The 22,070-nt window shown below is 34.5% G+C and overlaps 1 protein-coding gene across 2 annotated transcripts in view; it reads right to left on the bottom strand.

The window, feature by feature from the left end:
• The window catches only part of LOC129216894 (homogentisate 1,2-dioxygenase-like), a 72,534-nt gene extending 54,385 nt beyond the window's left edge, over positions 1-18,149 (bottom strand). The window contains exon 1 of one of the 2 annotated variants that reach the window (XM_054851111.1): positions 18,074-18,149. In XM_054851111.1, the coding sequence (XP_054707086.1) occupies positions 18,074-18,100 (27 nt within the window). In that variant the 5' untranslated portion in view covers positions 18,101-18,149. Of the gene's footprint in view, positions 1-10,336; positions 10,588-18,073 lie in introns of those variants that run through there. The other variant, XM_054851110.1, reaches the window with a different exon arrangement.
• Between the last annotated feature and the right edge of the window lie 3,921 nt (positions 18,150-22,070).

Consider the following 22,070-nt stretch of genomic DNA (forward strand, 5'->3'; position numbering starts at 1 on the left):
AAAAAAGAAAGAAAATTAATTTGAATTCTGAAATTTTGAATTCAAATTATGTTTTTTGCAATCACGAACTGCGACAGGACCCTACTCATTGGAGTTATTATTTCTAGAAATGGCTCCTGTCCCCCCAAGCCTGCCTCTTCTCCTGGGCGGTTACGTTTGCCTAGTTGTGTGTGTAAGCAGGGGTCTGTCCAGGATTTTTCCCAAGGTCCGTTTTTTTGTGAAAAATCAATTATTTTTGTGAAAAATCAATTAATTTTGCAAAAAAAAAAAAAAAAAAAACGAAATTTTTGAATTTTGAGATGGCGCAAACTGCATCATTGACACTTAAAGTTGAGTGTTTTCCCTCTTTTCTGTTGAGAATATCATTCTTGCGTGTTTTTCGAGTATTGGGGTACGGGAGGGCGGCATCACTCTCTAGGAGATGGGCACCCCTCAAGTATCAATATTTTTTTACTATTCTACATTATGTTACATTTTTCTAGAAATGTTATATGTATAGTATTTAAAATAATTGTAACAAAGAAATTCAGGCAGAGGTTTAGCATTTAACTTTTTGAACCAAGACATTGTTAAAGAGCACATAATTTAGTTTAAAACTTATAAACTCTGTGATTTTTACAAAAAAAAAATATATTTTATATGTTTACCTCTTAACAAAGTGTACTAACCATCGAAAATTCGAAAAATCAGATTCCCATAGCTGATGCAAAGAGATTGCAATCCTCAAGTGAAAACATCAAAAGTATAAAAACAGCTCGTAAATAAATATTTTTGACAAAATTATTTTATAATTGCATTTTAGAGTCCTATGATAAACATATCATTAATGTCTGGACACAGTTGAATCAAAAAAAAAAGAAAGAAAGAAAGAAAGAAAGAAAAATAAATAAATAAATAAAATAAAAAATGAACCTTTGATTCATTTTTCAATCAATTTTTGACTTATAAAAGAAAATGGAATTCTGCTTTAAAAACTTAAAATAAGCGTTGTTATAAAAATAAAGAGACTTCATTTATTTGCATTCTAATAAAACGAAGTAAGCTTGAAAAAAGAATAAAATATGATTCTCATATCGAGTGTAAAAAGATTGCGCTTTTCAAAATGTAGACATATAAAGATAAAAACGAGAAATAAAAGTTTATTTAAAATTAATTACCCTTTTTAGCATCGAAAAATCAAAGCCATATAACTTTCTACCAAAATAACAATTAAACATCGCCCCGCCAGACGCTAAGTGGCGATAAACAGTTAAACATCGCTCCCACCTGACGCTAAGTGGCGTTAAGTTTAAAAATGGTAACCCTATCTGAACACATTTTCCCCCCATCCCTACTATCCTTTGCAGTTCTAAGTTCATTTTGCTGTATATTATTGTTTATTAAATCATGAGCGGGGAGAAAAGTAGAAAAGTGCTTACATGACTGGACTGACTGAAGGTTGACGCTTTTTCAGAGAAGTTTACAACACCGCTGCATAAAACAAACAAGCAAAATTATAAACCAAACTCACTTCTAGCTGTTAATTTCTTTCAAAGAAACCAACAACAAGCATTATATTTATTTGGTCTTAGTTGTTATTTATCGCTCGCAGGAGCATCACAAGAGTGCCGATTTTTTTTTTCTTTTGAAAAATTAGCAGATTTTGTATAAGTTGATCTTTTAAATTTAACTTAAAAAAAGGTTCCAAACATTATCTCGTTATTTTGATTTGAGATTTGCTCTTCCAAAAAACAATTTGTGAAAGATCCGGTTTTGTTTATTAGAATTTTGTGAAGGGTCCGTTTTGGTTGGTCGGGATTTTGTGAAAGGTCCGTTTTGGTTGGTCGGGATTTTGTGAAAGGTCCGTTTTGGTTCCGTTAACAGACCCAAATTTCCTCTTGCCAGACCCCTGGTAAGTGTGTACGCTTGTGTGTGCACGTAGACCTGTGTGTATGCACGCAGGCATGTGTGAGTGTGAGCGTGTTTGTGTGTGTGTAGGACATGGACGCCTCCGACCAGGAGAAGCGGATAGCTCAGGACCGGAGCAGCTGTGCTGCCTGCAGAGGCACCTGGTCCAAGCTGAAAAAGGAACTACAACATCAAGGACGGTCAAATGAAAGCAATAAGCAATCATGATTGCTCAAAAACTGATGCTCAAAGTGGAGGACGAGTAGTTGATTTACATAATAGGACACAAGGCAACTTCAAAACTTTTCCTGAACAATCAAAATTCTGAGTCTAGTCTTGAACATTTTCTCGACTTTAGTCCTTTTACTAATGACCAAAAAAGTAAATAATGAACATATTCTTATAGAACTATATATTATTGAACCATCAACTGCAGAAGAAATCATTAAAGTTCTCGTCTATAGACAAAAAGGGGCAGGAAAAAACGAAATTCCAAATTTTCCACATAATTGATTGCACAGAAATAAGAATTCATTTTTAAAAGAATGAAAGCACTACAGCTACAAGAAAATAAAAATTAAAAGCTCATTGATATTAATTCATATCAAAAGCAACAATTTAAATGCCATGGTAACCTCCGTTTGTTGTGAGGGAAAATCATTCTAAATGGAGTGATGTTTTAAGCGGGGTTCCTCAGGGATCAGTTTTAGGGCCTCTTTTGTTTATTATTTTTATGAATGACATTCATAAAAATATTTCTAGAAACATGAGTTTTTTCCAGATGATGTAAAAATTATGGAGAATTGTAAAAAATGAAGAACAAGTAAAAGCTCCAAGAAAATTTAGATTATATTACTAAGTGGGCGATAAGTGGGGAATGGCGGTTAATGTAGAGAAATGTCAAGTGCTACACTTAGGTCATGGAAATAAGCGTACTAGTTATTATTTCCAGGGTTCGGTACTTAGGCAGGCAGTAACTGTTATTGATCTGGGTGTCTAAATAAATGCTTGGGTCTATCAAAGATCTATTTCAAACAAATCTAAGAAGCGTCTTCTGACTTTATATAGGAGTTTAGTTGGACTCCTCATTTGGAATATGCTGCTCAGTGTAGGTCTCCTTTCTCAGGAAAGATATTTCTGTATTGGAAAGAGTTCAAAGAAGGTCTACTAGACTTTCCGATTTAGATTATGATACCAGACTTAATATATATAGCCTGAAGCAAAAGAGAGTCAGAGTGGACACAATTCAGTTGTTTTAATTTATAAAAATGAAAGATGTCAATGGGTTAAATTTTAGCATGGAAAGCAGGAAGAGGTGTCATTGTTTGAAGCTATTCAAATCTCAGGCTAAACAAGAAATTAGGAAGAATTACTACTTTAGTAGGGTCATGGGCACTTGGAACCGCTCACCAGAAGAGGTAGTAATGATCAAGGGGGTGGGTCAGTGGCGCACACAAGAATTTTGCAAGGGGAGGGTCCGAGATCGAAAGCCTCATTCTCATATCATACCCCAATTCACTGTCAAGCATATTGACTTTTTTTAATCGATTCCCGAGAAGGAAAAACAGTAAAAAATAAACTACTGAATAAATAATTAACACTATTTAATGAAATGTGCTTAAATAAATAACCAGAAAGCAAAATAATTTACGCTTTTACTTTTTTTATAATTAAAAAATGGATTCAAGTTCATAGAATGTAATTTTAATCTGTAATTACAAAACTAAAAATATGGTTATTACATTGTATTCATTTATAACCCCCATTCTGCTTCTTAGAGACCATTCATTACAGGAAAAGTTCACAATATTTTTAAAATCTTTTAACATGAGGATTTTATTTTTTCACTTATCATTGGCACTGAAAATAGTGTTTCCTTTGTTTGAAACTATTCTACGTACAAAATACATAAAATGGTAATCAATCAGGAAAAATACCAAGACTTATGGGAGGGGTCCGGACCCCCTGGACCCCTCCCTTGTGTGCGCCACTGGGGTGGGTAGCTTTCAGAGGGCCATTGATTTTCATTGAGGACTAATAATCTGACCAGGACCATCCTAGCTGGGCCCAGATCCTGTTGCTGGTCGACACATTTATATTTATACTAGCCGCATTGCCCGGCTTTACACAGTCTACCCTTGAAAATAAAAGTTTTGTCAAGTGACGCATGTTCAACAATCAGGCTTCAGTTAGAGAAAAAAATACTGTAAAATTCCCTGTCAAAATAATGATTCTTAAAGAAAGAAAATGGCAAATCAGAAATTCCAGACTAAATTAAACACAACCCTCCATAAATATATCTAAGATCCTAAAAAAAAGAAAGAAAAATTACCAAATAATAATCAAAAGGGTAAATCTTTACTTAGAAACAAAAACAAAATTTTAGTTACTCACAGTGGAGAAAAGTAAGTGGCAACCTTCTGAGCGGTTTTACTCACGCTAATTTAAGATGAGATTGTGCAAACGATAAATTTCCAATATAAAATTTCTGTTTCCATTAGGCTTAATAATGCTTTTAAATTTTTCCGGTTTACCGGTGATTTTACAGCCTTTTTTTTTTGAAATTCGAAGGAATTAATTCAATTTTAAGAGTATTTATAGCAGGTTTTCGAATGCCGCTAAATTTGAACCGATTGGATAACTATTTACGTCAGAAAGAGACATTTAATGGCCCTAAAATTAAAATTCGAACTAGAGACGTACCGAGTACTCGGTAACTACTCGGTACTCGGCCTACTCGGCCAATATGCCGAGTACTCGGCCAAATTTTGATCAGATACTCGGCCAATACCGAGTAGTTGCAAAAAATTGAATGTATTAAAATTTACAAAAAAGCTCAAGCATATATAATTTTCTTCAACCATTTACAATTCAAATTTAAATTTTGAGAATAATGAAGTTTGAAATACTTCAATGGAGTAAATCTTGGCTCGAATGTCTCGAAAGTTAATAAAACTTTTTTGTTAAAAATTGTGCAAATATGGAATTTTTGCTACAAACTAAAATTAGTTATAAGATATATAAAAATACCTTAGCTTTAAAAATAAAAGGAAATAAAACAACGTTAGAAGCACAGTGCAGGATCACTGCAGACACGTGTTTTGGCGTTACGAGGAATTTCTTTTTCAATGCACAAAATGTGAGCTCGTTGCTTTAAAGGCAACCGGCAAAAGTCGAATTTTTTGTCATATGCCTTTACATTCTTTAGTTCACATGTTATGCACTGAAAAGACGATCCCTGTAACGCAGAAAAACGTGTCTGCAGTGTTCCTGCACATTTGTTTTTTTGCTTTTAAAAATTATTTATGTTTAGCGAACTAGACCTATAATGAATAAATTTGTATAATTTGTTTTAATTCCAACTTGATAAGTCATACTTTTTATTTATTCATTTTTAGTTTAAAAAATATTATTTTTGCAAAATTTTGTAGTTAAATTTCAACAGGAATTTAGTTTAAATACTATTATATGGACAAGGAGGTCTATACTACCATTTCAATAAGTTCAAAATTCATCGGTGTGTGTCGGTGGTCCTTCTTTCAACATAATTAGTACTGGGAAACTCGGCCGAGTAGTGAAAGGCCGAGTTACTCGGTAACTCGGTACTCGGCCGAGTAGTAAAAGGCCGAGTACTCGGTACTCGGCTACTCGGCCAAAGTGCTACTCGGTACGTCTCTAATTCGAACATTTCGGTCATTTTTTGGTGTTTGAAAACCACCCTACGTTCTTTCTCAGGTACATCCTTCCTGCCAAATTTAGTCGAGATCCAACGCATACTGTGAATTTGTATAAGGAACATACACACATATATACATACACTATAATATTAAAATCTGTTCGCGTCCGTCTGTCTGAAGATCGATCTTCTCGAGAACCGCTGCGAATCAAGAGTCAAACGAGATACCGATCAATTCGAAATTTTCCTAAGAAAACAATAGGACCAATCTCGTAAGTGTGCGACTTTAATTAGCGGAGATATTAATTAAAACGTTAACTAACATAACGTTATTCAGGAATTTTTATTTCTTTCCTGTTGCCATTTTGCATATGGATGAGCATAAAAAATTCTAGTAATTCTTTTGAAAGAGATTTTTTGGCTGCTGTCCAAATCTTAAAACAACGTTTCCATCTCGAATTTCATTTTAAATTAGTTTAAAATTGGTTGCACTATTCGGACATAGCCTTTATTTTATCGTCTGTCTTTTTTTTTTAATTTTTACATTCAACGTTCTTAACTCTTTTCAGCATAGGAAAGTTGTTTCTTTAGCTATGTTTATTGATTGTAGTGTAAGCTTATCATTCACTGGCCTCATATTTTGGTACATTTAGGATGTGTGACTAATTATGTTTATTTTGATGGACCTTTTCCCGTCACATGGGTGAGTTTTCGAATTGTAATAGCTCTTTTTTTCCTTCCTGTTTCTATTTTTGAAATAGTTTGTATCGTTAAAAGAACATGTTAAATTAAGATTGTTTGGATTTCTTTAATTGAAATAGAGTTGAACAAAAAAAAATGTTTTTAAGGATTTTAACTAAAGCTAATTTGGAATCTGATGACTAGGTATTAAATTAATGCTTATTGGTATTTATTTAGTCTTGGTGCCTTAGTTTCACGTAATCAACCAAAAAGTGTATGTCATTTTATGTAAAAAGCTGATTGTAAACATAAATATTTCAGATATAGTCTATCAGATGTAATTCATTTTAACATGAGAACAGATTATAGTTGATAATGCATATATTTTCATCTTTTGTGCTAATTGAAAATGCTCATTATTGATAACTATGATTAACGTTAAAGAGATTTTTGCCAAAAATATGCTCTAATGGTGTTTTGCAAATCTTGCATTACGCGTATTTATTTACTCCTTAGTGCTATAGAAACTAATGTCAGAGTAATACAAAAACATCAATTGGACATCTCTTTAATTTTTTAAGTAGCCCGTGCAACGCCGGGCACGCAGCTAGTACACATAATATTCTTTGTTTTATTTATATAGATTTTGGTCTAGGAGAACAAAAGCATGAGAAATAACTATTTCTGATTGTAAATATGCTTATTACATGTTAGTTTCCTTCATTTTAAAATGTTCATTTACAAAAATGCGGGACACCTTTTTTTTATTTCTGTTGGAAAGTAAGAGGGGAACTATGTATGGATATGCACTTATGTATGGTTAGTTTCTTTTTAACTTGACATGAAATACACTTAAATATGAAAACTATTATACTCGGGTATTATTGCACCATAAAAGTTTACAATGTAAACAAAGTTTCAATGCAAATTTAAGTGACTCGAATAAAATTTAACCCTTACAAAGGATTTTTTTGTTTTGTTTTGAGTTGTTTGTCTTTGAAGGATATCTTCATCTTTTGCAAATTTTAAATGGTTCCCTTATTTTTAGGTACGTTGATTCAAAAGCACATAAAATATTACAAGAAGAAGGTTATTAGATAGTAATAAGATGAAAGGATAAAAAGCAATTTAAGAACAATTGCATCCAAATAACTATACAAGCGGTACCTACCTAGGTCCTGTGCTAAGCATTCAGCACCATGCTAAATGCAATAAAATCATAAAATTGGCAAACTTTGATTTAGCAAAAAAGAAGTTCTGCAAAAGTTCCACAGGAGGAGAAAAAAAAAAAACCCTGCTTGATGCATAAAATTACGTAAAAAATTCTACCACAGAAAATTAACCCTGCCAAATAAGTGCCTTATTTATCTTAAGTGTTACATGGTGCATCTTTAAAACACAAGCACAAGCAGCATTCCTTCGGAACAGACAACATGAACTTCCAAAATTTCGACAGAAAAAAAAATTTTCTTTAATCCTCAAAATTACGTCAACTGATTTTAAATTTTTGCAAGAGAAAAAAATGCCACCAAACTGAGAATAATTTGGAGCTTTTGCCCCAACCGCAAGAAATGTCGGCAATAGATTAACATTAAAGGTCTGATACAGTATACTCTCAATACCTCGAATTTCAATATCTCAAAAACCTTGATATGATGATAAATTATTTTCCCCCTTGATTTTGCGTATTTATCTAATGTTATTTTTCATTCTTATGTTGAAGAGTCTTTAATTAAAACTTTGTTGGGTCAAATATTTTTCGAAGTCAAATGTAATTTTCCAGGAAAAACCAGTTTATTCTCTCAAAGCAACTCCAGGAATGTTTCCGCAAATTTCTCACACCCTTCATTATTTCTCTCAGGGGTTAGGAATGATTCGCAGAAGCTTATACTGGGTCACTTTTAGAGATGAGTTCGGGCTCATTTTTGAGAGCCCGGGCCCAACTGAGCCCGAAAATTTGTAACCGAGCCCGAGTGATTTTATTTGGGTCCAAAATCTGAGCCCGCCCCGAGCCCGAAGGAAACTTTCTTGTATCAAAAACACAGCCTTCTACAATCTAACATGATCTCTCTGTTACTGAAAAATGTTACATCAAATGTTCTTCATTAACAGAGAGAAGTTTAAATTTTCTAAAATGCTCCACTTCAAATGCATTACTGTATGACATATTGCAATAGTAAAAACACTATAAATGAGCGTTAATTTTTTATTTATTTTTTTTTGGGGGGGGGGTGTAAATTTGACATTGATTGAACTGATTTAAATGTTCCTTTCATTTTCTCACAGTAGGAAAATGTTTATTTGCTTTGAATTTGTATGGAGATTGGCGATTGAATATCTGTGCTTGAGCCCGAGCCCGAAACCAATTTTCGGATCTAGAGCCTGAGCCCATTTCAGGCTCGGGCTGAGCCCGTCTCATCTCTAGTCATTTTCCTTCTAGAGCCTGGGGCTGTCAGAAAATGCAAGTCCTGAGAAGCTCAAAAAACCTAATACATTTTGCGCCATTCTCATGCCATTTCGTTGGACCTTTTGACCCTATTTCCACCTCTGTAAAAAGGGGGAGATGACCGGAAAACCCCTTTAGAGACACAGGGATTGGTGCAATCCTTTGTCCAACTTCTTTTGTTCTAGGGCACTTGAATCTCGTTTGAAACCATTCTGTAATTTGGAAATCCAAATCTTTGATAAATTTAGTTGTGGTAAATCAGTACATTTTGCTACTTCACTTGAGAGCTCTTTTTTATTCTTTTTTCTTTATTATATTTGGCTCATTTAAAAAATTAAAATTTTTGTTATGTAAAAACTTTTTTTCAACTTTCATTGCATGTTGCGACTTATTTTTAACTATTGTGACTAATTTTTAGAATATTATTTTATTATGATAATGACTTTGTTGTCTCGAAATGTTCTTTATTGTCCATGCGAATTTGTGATAACGAGTATTCTGTACATTGTTGTTAAGTGTCTTACTTAATCACACATTTTATTTAAATTACTCTGTCATCATTAATATTTGTTAAAATTAATCTTTGACTACAGCTTTTAAAATTCAATCAATTTGCTGGCTAACAGTTTTAAATCATTTGCGAGGGCACATTAGAAGGGGTTTGCATTTAATAAAAGGTCAAGAACCACTGTTCAATGGTTTTTCAAAGAATTCTTTTATTTATTAAAAATAGCGCCTAAGATTTTTCCTTGTCACAGAAAAACCTTACTCCAGGTGTCTACAACACTCAGAATTCAGTTTTTATTACTAAACAGACCTAATGTATATTATAGTGAAACACAACAAAGAACATGCACATATCTATGTAAATAGATTTCTCAAAGCCAGGTGAGAGGGGAAATTGCCCTTTCTTGATCCCTCTAAATAATAGACCTGACACTAACAAACTTAAGTTAATATTACAATGGCTGTCTGCAGGATAATAAAGTGGGATAGAGCATTTCAAATACAATTAACATGTCAGACGTACAACCTGAGGTTTTATAGCAGTTTGATTTATAAGACATTCGGTTAAGTAAATACGGTTCTGATCACGCTTATTTTAAGGGTGCCCATGAGGATGAAGGGTGAGGGATTAAGGCACATACTGTAGCATTAATAATTGAGGGATTTTCATCCTTGGGGGATGGGGGAGGGGCAACGCTCTGTAACATCTGAGAGGGGTGCACCATTACACATGGGGTGTGCCGATTCTATACGTAAGGTACAAGAGAATGCAGTATCAAAAAAAAAAAAAAAATACAAAAGTAAAAACCTGACCAACTCTGAATAGTATAAATAGTTTTAGATCCTTGCAAATAGAAAGGATTGAACTTCATATCATTAAAAGATACTGTGACATTAATAAATTTATCTCTTTTTGACCTATATGTGACACAGTACAAAACGTAAAAGAGCATGCAATGGAAGAAAGGATGATACCACAACTGCACGAGGTAAAACTTTATATTTAACAACAAAAATTGCCGTAAAAATCGCTATTAACGTTGACGTACAGGAATGTCAACAGAATTTTTAGAGCCGCGGTCAAAAAAGCATGCATCGGTAGAAAACAATGAGAAAAATAAAATAAAAGCTTCATTTACCTCGTCTCCACTCCTGTAGAAGCATTTTCTTCCGCGAGTCCAGTTGAGTCTTTGAGAACTGTGTATGTTAAAACTTGATCCGGATCGTGGGAGTCAATACTACTACTCGTTCCGGTGATGCCGTCCATAACAACTTTGTCATTTACGTAAGTGTAGAGCGACATAAGGATGCATGAGAGTTTATAGACATTATAATTACGATTATAAACAAGATCCGCATTTCAAAACACAAAATCAACTAATAACCGCCATGGCATATCAAACTAGGGGAAGATGTTGCCACTTTTAAAATGCTGAATTGCTGTTGTCGAAGGGTCTATGGCTTCATTCGATCCAGAGTCCGGCGTTCGGAAGCTCAACTTTTTCTTAAATCTTAATCGTAACTCCAATAAATTATGGTGGCGCTGCTGCCACCATAATTTATTGGAGTCTAATGGTGGATGAAAAAGGTAAAACAAATAAATGCCGAAACTTATAACTTGCTTTGACGCTTAGTGAATGACAGTAATTTTTGATTGTGTTTGTGGGAAGCTTTCTTTTCTATTCTTCTGAAATTACAGTACATCTTAAACTGTCTGAAGCCTGTAATTTACCTAAAACTATCAACTATCAAAGGAACCTCTGGCCCTCAAACTATGAAGGACTGCGTGCCAGGCGTCTTGCCTTCAGAAGGCAGCACAATAGATGGTGGTGCCATCTATGGACAGTTCGAGAATTTAGAACCAGGCCAGGAAACCGAATAACTTTCTAGTCTGGCACCCTCAGAGGTATCGTTTCACGAGGAGGACATCAGGAGCGTAGCTAAGGGGGGGGGGTTTTGGGGACAAAACCCCCCCCCCGAAAAGTTAGTCTCAAAAAAAAAAGAGAAAAAGAAGAGAGAAGAGAAAGAAAAAAAAAAGAAAAGGGAAAAATTCCAAGCGATTATACATATATATATATATATATATATACATATATATATATATATATATATATATACATATATATATATATATATATATATATATATATATATATATATATATATATACATATATATATATATATATATATATATATATATATATATATATATATATATATATATATACATAAGAAGTAAGTAATACATTGATTTCTCAAAGCCAACAGATCCGTCGCATTTTTCCAGTGAGGTGTGGCAAATGTGTATACTCAATGCAAATTTGGGAACATAGCAAAAACCACGTTCACTTATACATAAAAACATTATTTTTTTAAAGCATAGAAGCAATTGACACCCTGCTCCAATAAATGACGGACCTGTAAGCCTGATTTTTTACCAAGTTGCCCACCTTAGTGGTGTAACATACATACGTAAAATATCAGTTACGACATTCAGTATCTTCAAAATTATCTTGAAGTTCTAAGCACTTAACAGTTTGAAAAATTCGATCAAAATGCAGAAAAACAAATAGAAAGTTTTTTTTTAATTGTGTCCTGTCTTCTTCCATGAATTATTTCAATAACTGAGCTGGCGGTGTATTTCTTGTATTCAATAATTAAGGAGATGGGAACCCCCGAATTTTATACTGATCAACTTTTCCGTCATAAATATTTTAGGTTAAAATTATTATTATCTATCTATATATCTATATATCTATATATATAAAAATGGACTTTGGTAAATTTGTTCCCTAAGATCTCAGAAACTACCTGGCAGATTTGGCTGAAACTTTCACCGTTTGTTCTTTTTGGTACTGGGGAGGTTTGTAGACCAGTTCGATAAAAATCCGATTGATAGTTCCTTTTTTATTCTAATTTGTCCAAATTTTCGCATAAATGCCCCAATATGACGATTAAAAAATACGTGCACATATTAAAATTATGTGTCCATCGAAACCTCGCCAAAATTTATGCAGGTTGATTTCAGTAGCGGATGCATTTGGCAATTTTTTCAACTGTCACGGTGTTTGAAGTCAAAGACTACGTAATAATGTTTGTCGGCTTTCACCATGCAAACAAAATATCGTCAATCAGAGAATCTTTAAAAACTTTTTTTACTGTAAAAAAATCCAGCAACTAAATTAGGCAAATCCATAAACAGCACAAAAACTTCTATTAATGTGACTTTGTGCACAAATTCAAACCATCGCCAAATTTTACTACTTATTTTGTAAACATTACGGATGAAATTGTTTAGCGCCATTTTATGGTGACAAAAAGTATCTTAGCATATGGCGACAATATCTCTTTAACAAAAATTAGTAACATACCGTTTTTCAAATTAAGGAGGGGGAGCATTATCCAAGGTATCCCAAAACGATTCCCGCAAATTTGGTAATATTTTAAATCGCACCAAGAACCCACAATAATTAAAATTTTCCAAAATAACTAAAGCAAGTTTAAGGGGATCACGGGCGAGCGGCTACATTTTTTTAAAACAGTTCGTTCTTCAATATACATACAGAGAAGGTAAGACTGAATGTAAAAAAAAAAAAAAAGTATTAACTGATAAATCTTTTTAAACATGAGAAATTTAATTTCATATTTCGGAATTTCTTCAAATTTGTATACGCTTAAATTTCATGTTTTCGTTTCTAAATGAATACTATTTTACTCGTTTTACTTACTGCTACTTTAGTTTTATGAGTAAGGAAGAAGCTAGATTTTAAGTCACGTCAAAAAGGTGTGTTTTTTAAGTTCTTTCACTTAAAACAGCAAACAAATGCAAGTAACGATTGTTTCTGATAATTATTGCTGACCCAGGCAACGCCGGGTATTTTTGCTAGTAAAATATAAAGTTTGTCAAAAAATGAGAAAATAATTTGAGCATTTTTAGTAGCAAACCAGCTCCAGAATTTTTATTGCTTACTTATTCTTGGCTGATACCGTTTCGCCGCATTAGAATGCAAATTGGAACGGATCCCTCTCACTGAGGTTGAAAAGCGGTGTCATAAATGTATTTTAGCTTCAAAAACCAATTATTCGTGTTTTTACTAAACGGCCAAGAGGCCCTTGAATTGTGCAACTTTTGAAGTGCGCAAGAAACTCTTGTAGAGTTACAATCTCATTATTCTTTTCTCATTACACATGCTATGGCTACAGTACCTGGGTGTAAAAACATGTTGTAGTCAATCTTGATTTCACTCAGACCACATACGCATGGCAACTATTTAACACGAGCCACATCCTAAAAACGTTAATAAAATTAATTTCGGTTATTAGTCAGTTTTTTTTTGCATAATATCGCTGAAATAATTAAACAGTCCGTTTTTTGTTCTTGAAAGTATTGGTTAGTAATTTTTGGGTATCCCCAGATTTAGGGGCTCCTAAGCCGGGCCCAATAGGCTTGTTAGTAAATCAGACTCTGAATAAATCGCTCAATTAACTCACATTTTTTATTTTATGGGCCAATATATGGCATAAAATTATAAAATTGAAGTATCACAAGAATATTATTGGACTTTGGATGGAGTATTGAAAAATAAAGCTAAAATAAAGTCGTTTTTCCTTAAAACCAGCGCAATCCAAATTATTTTATGTAAATAATTACATAATGCTGCTCATTAAAAAAAAGAAAAAGAAGAAGTTTTACACCGCATGTTATTCAAATAAAAAAAAAATCTGTTGGGAAAATAAGGTTGAGTTCGAACCTCGATGGTCGAAGATCCACCGTCGTCATTAAAGGGGACTGGGCGACGTTAAATATGCTCGTGGTCTCAATGTCCTTCAAGTGAAACGATACCTCTGGGGGTGCTAGCACCAGGTAGCTATTAGCTCCTGGACTAGTTCTAAATTCTCATTAACTGTTCGATCCGGTGATGGTGCTGCCATCTATCGGTATATGAAATAATGGAGGCAAGGCCCTTAGTATGCAGTCCTCGACATAAATACATTGTAGTCAGTTGTGACTCTGAATAAGAATAGGAATAGAAAATAAGGTGGGCAGAGCATGAATTCCCCCTCCCCCTTTCCGTTTCTCCTTTAAAATTTTGAAACATAACTTGAGCTGTTTTTGATACTAAATGCTCCTAACAGGAAATTGCTCATGCCAAGAAAACAGTTACGCGTACAACAGTGAATCATCTTCAGCTGAATATTGATGAAATTAAGCAGTTGCATAGGACAGTTCAAAGGCATCAGATAAACAAGAACATTTCGAAAGTACATAGTTTTATCTGATCACATTTTCAACACTTTTTAGATTTGTTTGTTTCTTTACTTACTTTATTGGATAATTTTATTATTTAGAGATAAGAATTTACGGAATCTTCTCTTAGATCTCTGGTATATGTCTTAATGCTAAATGGCATTTATGAAGCCTTATATTTAATTAACGACTTATAGTTAAAACAAACATCCGAATGCAACTAAAAGGGGAGGTGCACAATTAGACCCCACTAGGAGTCTACGTAGCAAATTTCAACTTTCTACGGCATCCCGTTTTTTATGAGAATTACATCGCACATACACACATACGCACATATATACGTACACAAGGACGTCACGAGAGAACTCGTTGTAATTGTCAGAAATGGATATTCCGGGCGTCTAGACGTTCTTACGCATGTATTCACATGTGTTCGGGTTGAAAAAAAAATTCAACATTCATTTGGGGGTGAGCAAAATGGAAGTTAAGGCCAATTTTTGAGCGAAATTCTTTTTGTGAATACGATACTTCCTTAACTATGTAAAAGGAAGTAAAAAAGTCACACTGCCAGGCCCGTCATTTTGACGGGTCTGGGGTATCTCCGAAAAATAAACGTTTTTATGTGTAAGTGGAGGTGTTTTTGCTGTTTTGTTTTGGAAAATTTACATTTACACCCTTTGCCCCTGTACCTCACCTCCGAAAAAAATTGAAAGGCCGGGTCTTGCACAATGCTTTTAATTCAAGACTAGATTCATGGTGGCAAATGTTGGTTAGAGTGTGCGATTTTCTTGCTGGGCCGAAGCGTCATCACAAAAATAGTTAAGTTCATTTCATCAAAGGGGTCGTTTTATGTCTTTTTAAAAGGTTGCAGCAGGATCGTCCAAATAAATAGGTGGATTTCTTCGAATATTCAACACTGTCAAAACTATGGGTGCCTCTGGAATGCTATTTGGCTCCCTGGGAGTTAAAACATGGTGCCTCAGGGTGCAATGTAGGCTAGGAATTGTGTACAAGGTGAATGACGCTAATAATGTGAAGACGGACCTCCTAAACACAAGGGTGAAACGATGGCGCATGCGCTCTGATGACATCGTTCAACCACAATTAATGGCGGACGAAGAAAAACATCATTAAAAACAATTTTTAAAAAACTTTAAAAAAGGGGAAAAAATCTCAATCTTGCAAAGTTTCTTCAGAGATTTGCCGAATCGTCAGTAAAATTTGCTTTAAAAGAATGTTTTTGGTAGGTCGCAGTGACTTTTCGTGACCTCCCATCGGGGAGCGTTTGCAGACAGAATAGTTCGAAATCTGAAGTAAATAGAGAAGTTTTCGATATTTGTTAAAAACTCAGATCAAATAAAATTTCTGATCAAATTACACTTTGACCTTTTCCAAGTGAGTTTTTTTCTAAAGAATATAACAAGATATATTTTTAAAATTCGTGTTCGAAACTTACGGAGTTATTGAGACAGAAACCGGCAACTATGTCCTTTGAAAATTTAGGCTAACAGTAAACACCAACTTCTATTGCCAATCATTAAAGAAGCAGTCAGTTTTATTTTCATGGTCTGCATTCACTCACAGATATGCATGAGTTATTTAAATAATAAGTTTCATTGAAATCTGTGACAGGCCACAGCTGATTTGTTCATTTCGCGTAGAAATTTCCCTTAATAAGAATCAGGTCACCGGTTGGGAAGCAATACTGCTGTAGATCTATTTGCACTTTTTTTTTTTTTTTTTTTTCAGAAACAGATTTTACTTGCAAAGGAGTTTATTCAAAGGAAGTTGTCAAGTGAGGGGTTTGTTCAAGTTTTAAGGGAAGTTTGTGCTTTAGTTGAACCTAGAACCTGTTAGATTTATTCAGTAAGTTACATTTTTTCAGTAAGTCTGGTCAGTGCTACTTCTGTATAAGCTACCAGTTTGTTTGGCACTCTTGGCTTCCTTTAGAGGTTTTTCACCTCCAGCTCAGTCACTCCTATGCCGGGCTGATGAGTGCTAATAAGCCCAAATTGCAGTCCTCATCTGGAATTGACTGAGCTGGCGGTGTATTTCATGTTAGGTTTGACTAATTGGGTGACTGTGAAGCTCTATCTGGCCTTCAAACGACCCCTCATTCAGAGAGCCAGAACAGAGCAATTGACCCTCTGACTTTTAAAAGGTGAACTACTTTTTCTGCTGGAGTGTTGTTTTGTTGTTTTAAATTTAGCTATTGAGATTGAGTATGTATGTCGTTACGCCCATAACTCCTCTCCTGGAAAAATTTTAGAATGACGACCTGCTTTCAGCATATCCCAACTCATACATAGAATACACAATCTCTTACTAGTAGTGATTGCAATACCGGTATACTGAATGCCGGTTTTTAGGGCTACTTTGCAATTTCGTAATACCGGTATTTGATGAGGTAGAATAAAGGTATTTTCGGTATTATCCCTGAAAAATAATAGCCGATGATCGAGTAACCCGCGTGTTTCAACAATGAAATCCGCGCCACGGCATGATAATTTGATAACATGGTTTTGGTAATGTTTAACATGCAGGGAAAGCACGTTAAACATTACCAATTGTTTATTGTGACAAGGCTGAATTCGATCCGGTAACTTAACTGCTTTACTGGTACAATTTCAACTAACAAAATGTCACCAAACAGGCAATGGCTTCGTTCAAATGCAAAAGCAATTTTCACCCGTCATACCTTGACGGGCGACTTTCTAATCTAGTCAAAAAATAATAAACAGTTTTTGACAAAACAGTTTTCAATTTAACTAATTAGATACCTACTGTTATTTTAAATATATGTTTCTTTTTCGATGCGAAAATACCAAAATCCATCTATTGAAGTAAAAATTTGGCTTCAAAAGCACGACTTTATAGAATATTAATGAATATATATAAAACAGGAAGTGTACCACAGGGTAAATTTTTTATGTGCACATAAAATGTTGCGTCTCCCCTCCCCCCCCCCCCCCCCTTTCCTTTCTTTTCGGTAGACCGATCAGTGAATGAACAAGAAATAAATGAAAACCTTTGTGCAAAAAGTGAAAGGGGAAAAACAAAAAGAACAACGTTCTAAATAACAACAAAAACAAAAAAAAAAAAAAAAAAAAAAAAGAGAGAACAAGGCACAATTTTTCAGGAAACTGCAAAAACGTGTTTCTAGGTGACAAGGAACCTATTTTTTCATCGCAAAGAAGTGAGCTTATTGACAAAAGGCGTGCGTTAGTGAATGAACTTAAGCGCAGTTTCATTTTCAAAAATTCATAAATCATTAAAAATTAGCAGCACTCGACAAGTATAAACATTTCAATTAGTAGATTTAATTATTTTGTAAAAATTTGGAAGAACTTTTGCGGTTTTGCATTAAGGTTTTTGAAGGATTGAAATGAAGGGAAAAAAAAAATGCATCAACCCAGTGAGTGAACGTCTCCAAAAGTAGTAGAAGAGCAAAACATTTTATAGTAGTTTATTTTCTAGAAATGTATTCATCTGAGAAAAAGATGCATGAAAACAAATGAAAAGAAAAAAAAAAGAAGGAACTATTCATTCATTGGTGGGTCTGCCCTAAACATCAGCCTTTCTCCCCGTCGGCTTTAAATTTAATAAAACTTCAAATAATAACTTACCTTCAGAGCTGCTGTGTCATTTGCCATCTTGCAAGAAAACTAACAACAATGTGATAGAAAGTCCGACTTCAGATTGTGATTTAAAGAAATTTGAGTTAGGCAGAAACGATCCAGAAGGTTGCAGTGGACCAAGAAGAAAACTTCTTGTTTCGCAACTTTATCGAATGTATGTCATCACTGATTTTGTCTTGATTAAGTTTGACATTTACTTTCAAAACTGTGCCTGCTAGCATTTTAATTTAATAGCTGCAATGAAAGAAAAAGAAAACTTAAGAAATGAAAGAGAAGAAAAGATAAAACTCCCAGTTTTTTTCACGTAAAGCCACTAGACAAAAGCCTCAAGGAAGCCTAAGAGTCATGCTTTATTAGAGTGGTGATTATTGTAAATCATAAACGAAAAAATAACTGAAAAAAATAGTTTCAATTGTCGTAAATCATAAATAAATAAATAAAAAAAAAAATAATTTGAATTTTGACATCTTGAATTCAAATTATGTTTTTCGCAATCACGAGTGTGTGTATGTAGGCATGTGTGTTTGTGTGTGTGGGGGGGGGGGGGGGTGTTTGTGTGTACGGGGTATGTGTGTTTGTGTCTGTGTGCTGGCATAAGTGTGGGGGGTATGTGTATGTGTGTGTGGGGGGTATGTGTATGTGTGTGTAGTGTAAGCATATGTGTTTGTGTCTTTGTGCAGGCAGGAATGTGTGGGTAGTTGTGTGTATGTATGCGTGTGTGTTTGTGTGTGTATGTGTTTGAGTGTGTATGTGTTTGTGTGTGTAGGTGTATGTGTGTATATGTGTATGTGTGTATGTGTTTGTGTGTGTGTGTAGTTGTGTATGTATGCGCGTGTGTGTAGGACATGGATGCAACCTGGAGACGGCTTTCGCTATAGGTGCAGCATCGTGAGGAGCCCGCCTGTCTACGGTGATGGTGCAGAGGGTAGCGGTGGGAAAAATCAAAGGAACGTCAAAAACAGTCAAATGAAAGCAATAAGCAATCGTGATTGCTCAATAAATAAATAAATAAATAAAAGCACTGCGTCCTATTTCGATAAGGTTGATTTGTATGACTGTTTTATTCACCAACGAAATAGCTTGGTTATTTGGGAGAGCAAATTTCTATTCAATTCGAAAGAACAAAATTTCAACATTTTAAACTTGCTAGAACTTTAATTTGAAACTGGAACATAGGCAATGAGAAGCAAAGTGATGTAAGTGGACATTTTCAAGTTTTGAGTAAAACGCGTTTAAAGATAACATCCTAGGTAGGCTTTCATTGAATTTTTTTTCTAAATCACGCTGTATAGCAGCAACTACCAGAGCTACTAGTACCATCTCTTTCCCCAAGACAGAGGAGAGGTGTACTGGTTGTCTACAAATTTTTAATTTTGCCACTTACATCCCTTTGCTTCTCACTGCCTCATATGTACACTAAAATATGTGTAAAACGATGGTACATTTCGAAACTCAACATCGACGGCAAACGAACATTCGAATAGCCACGATTCAATACCGAAATGCCTTTTTGTAGGAGTCTCAGTGCTGCCAACAAACAATTCAGAAATTATCGAGTTTTCGTGACAGTGACCATGTTCCAAGCAAGGATTCACTACAGTTTCAGAATAATTCGAAAGATTAGTTGAAGAGTTTGTCCATAACAAATTAAGGTTAGCAAAAAGTCGTTGGTTAATTTTTGTCTTCAATGTAAATTGTCTCTCAGTCGTGCTGTAGTATGGAGTGCTATGGTAAAAGCTCAAGATATCGCTGTTTAAAACGTCTCCGTCAAATCAGTTGACCAATAGCCTGACAAAAAATCATCACCGAAAAATTTAGAAAGTAAAAGACTCGAAATTGAGAAGAATGCAATAAGAAGAATAATTTGGAGCAATACAAAGTTTCTCAAAATTATTTTAATCGTGTTTTTCTCTTGCAAAATCTATTGATAATTTTCTGAAAAATTTCCACGGCGCTGTAGTAAAACCAGTCGATGAAAGTTCCAGATACTATGTTGTAGCATCCCAATTCAAGTGGAAATTGTATTATATTTAAAAAAAAAAAAAAAAAAAAACTCTTAAAGTTGTTATCAGAAAAATGTTATACAAGCGTAATCACAGTGAATTTTTAGTAAATTTGTAACAATTAACTAACTTATTTTCATCAGATAATGTTTTCTTTTCTTTCATTCGTTTCTTTCATAAATTTAGTTTTTCTTCTTATTATTATTACAATGCGGTTGTTTCCATCAGTCATAAGAACTACTTTGTCACCGAAGTTAATATTGATATAATGAGCAAAAAAAAAAAAAAAAAAAAAAAAAGACATGGAGCGAGGAAAAACTTTTATTTTGCATTTTTCAATAGCAAATGTAAACTTCCTTCCCCACTTTGATATAAAAAGAAAGATTTTTTTCCCCTATTAGCATCCTCCCTCCCCATCCATCTAAGTCATTTTCCCTCTTATTACCAACAGACAGTGGTGGCGCTAGGAAATCCCCGACAGGGTGGCAAACTTGCCCGACAGGGGGGCATAGCCAAATTTTACTTTGCAAGATCCCCCCCCCCCAGAGCCTGATCATCCTGACATTGGACATGGGGCGCATTTCTATTTCAGGAAATTCATTTTGTGCCTCCCCCCCATTTCAGTTTTTCTTTATATGTTGAAGCAATAAAATATTTCGATACTTGCGTTTTTACACAACCGTACTAAATTTGGTGGTACCTCATATCACAATGTAATATATACATTTAAAAAGTAGAAGAGATATAGTAGTTTACGATAAATATATAAATGTGGTTAAACTTTGCAGTAAACTCTAAATACCAAAATGATCTATCATATAACTTTCAATAGTAAATACAGACTGAATTTGGAGTGGTTTTCTGATTTGAAAAGAGATCACACTTTTAAGGCGAATTTTTAACAACAAATAGATTTTTTCCTTATATTGTAGTAAGTTACCGCCCTTAGCAAGGGCTAAGGCAGAAATACTTAAAATACACCACCAGCTCAGTTATTCCATCCGAGGACTGCAGTTTCGTGCTTTTTAGCACTCATCAGCCCGGAATAGGAATCACATGAGCTGGTGGCGAAAATCCTCTTAAGGAAGCTAAGAGAGCCAAACAAACTGGTAGCTAATGTAGAATTAGCACAACCAGATGAGTGACCGCAACAATGGTGCGGTTCAACTCAAAGATTGATGGCAAGGCATGGTATATTGTAGTAAGTTACCGCCCTTAGCAAGGGCTAAGGCAGAAATACTTAAAATACACCACCAGCTCAGTTATTCCATCCGAGGACTGCAGTTTCGTGCTTTTTAGCACTCATCAGCCCGGAATAGGAATCACATGAGCTGGTGGCGAAAAATCTGGTGCTAATTCTACATTAGCTACCAGTTTGTTTGGCTCTCTTGGCTTCCTTAAGAGGATTTTCGCCACCAGCTCATGTGATTCCTATTCCGGGCTGATGAGTGCTAAAAAGCACGAAACTGCAGTCCTCGGATGGAATAACTGAGCTGGTGGTGTATTTTAAGTAGATTTTTTCCTTGTTTTGACATTTGCAAAACTATCAATAATATCATTGTACTCTAGATTCTGAGTGAAATCATTATTTATTTTTAATTAACATGATAAATTAAGGGGATTTTAGCCCCCCCCCCCTGAAATCTAAGAGGAAGGGCCTTTGCCCCACATGCCCCTGCGGTAATCAGGCTCTGACCCCCCTAAAGGCAAAAAATAAAAAATTTAAAATAGATAAAATGAAATATGTAGGGAAAAAAATCAAATTTAAAATTAAAAACATGAAACTAGGCTTTTGTGAGCAGGGTCATCGCGAGATCAATAAACTAGAACTGTCTGAGAATCAGGAATTGACGAAAAGTCTGACTATGATGTAAAATCATTATAAATGTGTGCCCAACAGAATTTTATGCAGAGAAAGAAACTAAACAACAGGAATTTAGTTGTGCTTGTAGAAATTAGGGGGGTCCGGGGGAGAAAATTTT

This window comes from Uloborus diversus, chromosome 2 (assembly GCF_026930045.1).
Source record: "Uloborus diversus isolate 005 chromosome 2, Udiv.v.3.1, whole genome shotgun sequence".
Classification (NCBI taxonomy): domain Eukaryota; kingdom Metazoa; phylum Arthropoda; class Arachnida; order Araneae; family Uloboridae; genus Uloborus; species Uloborus diversus.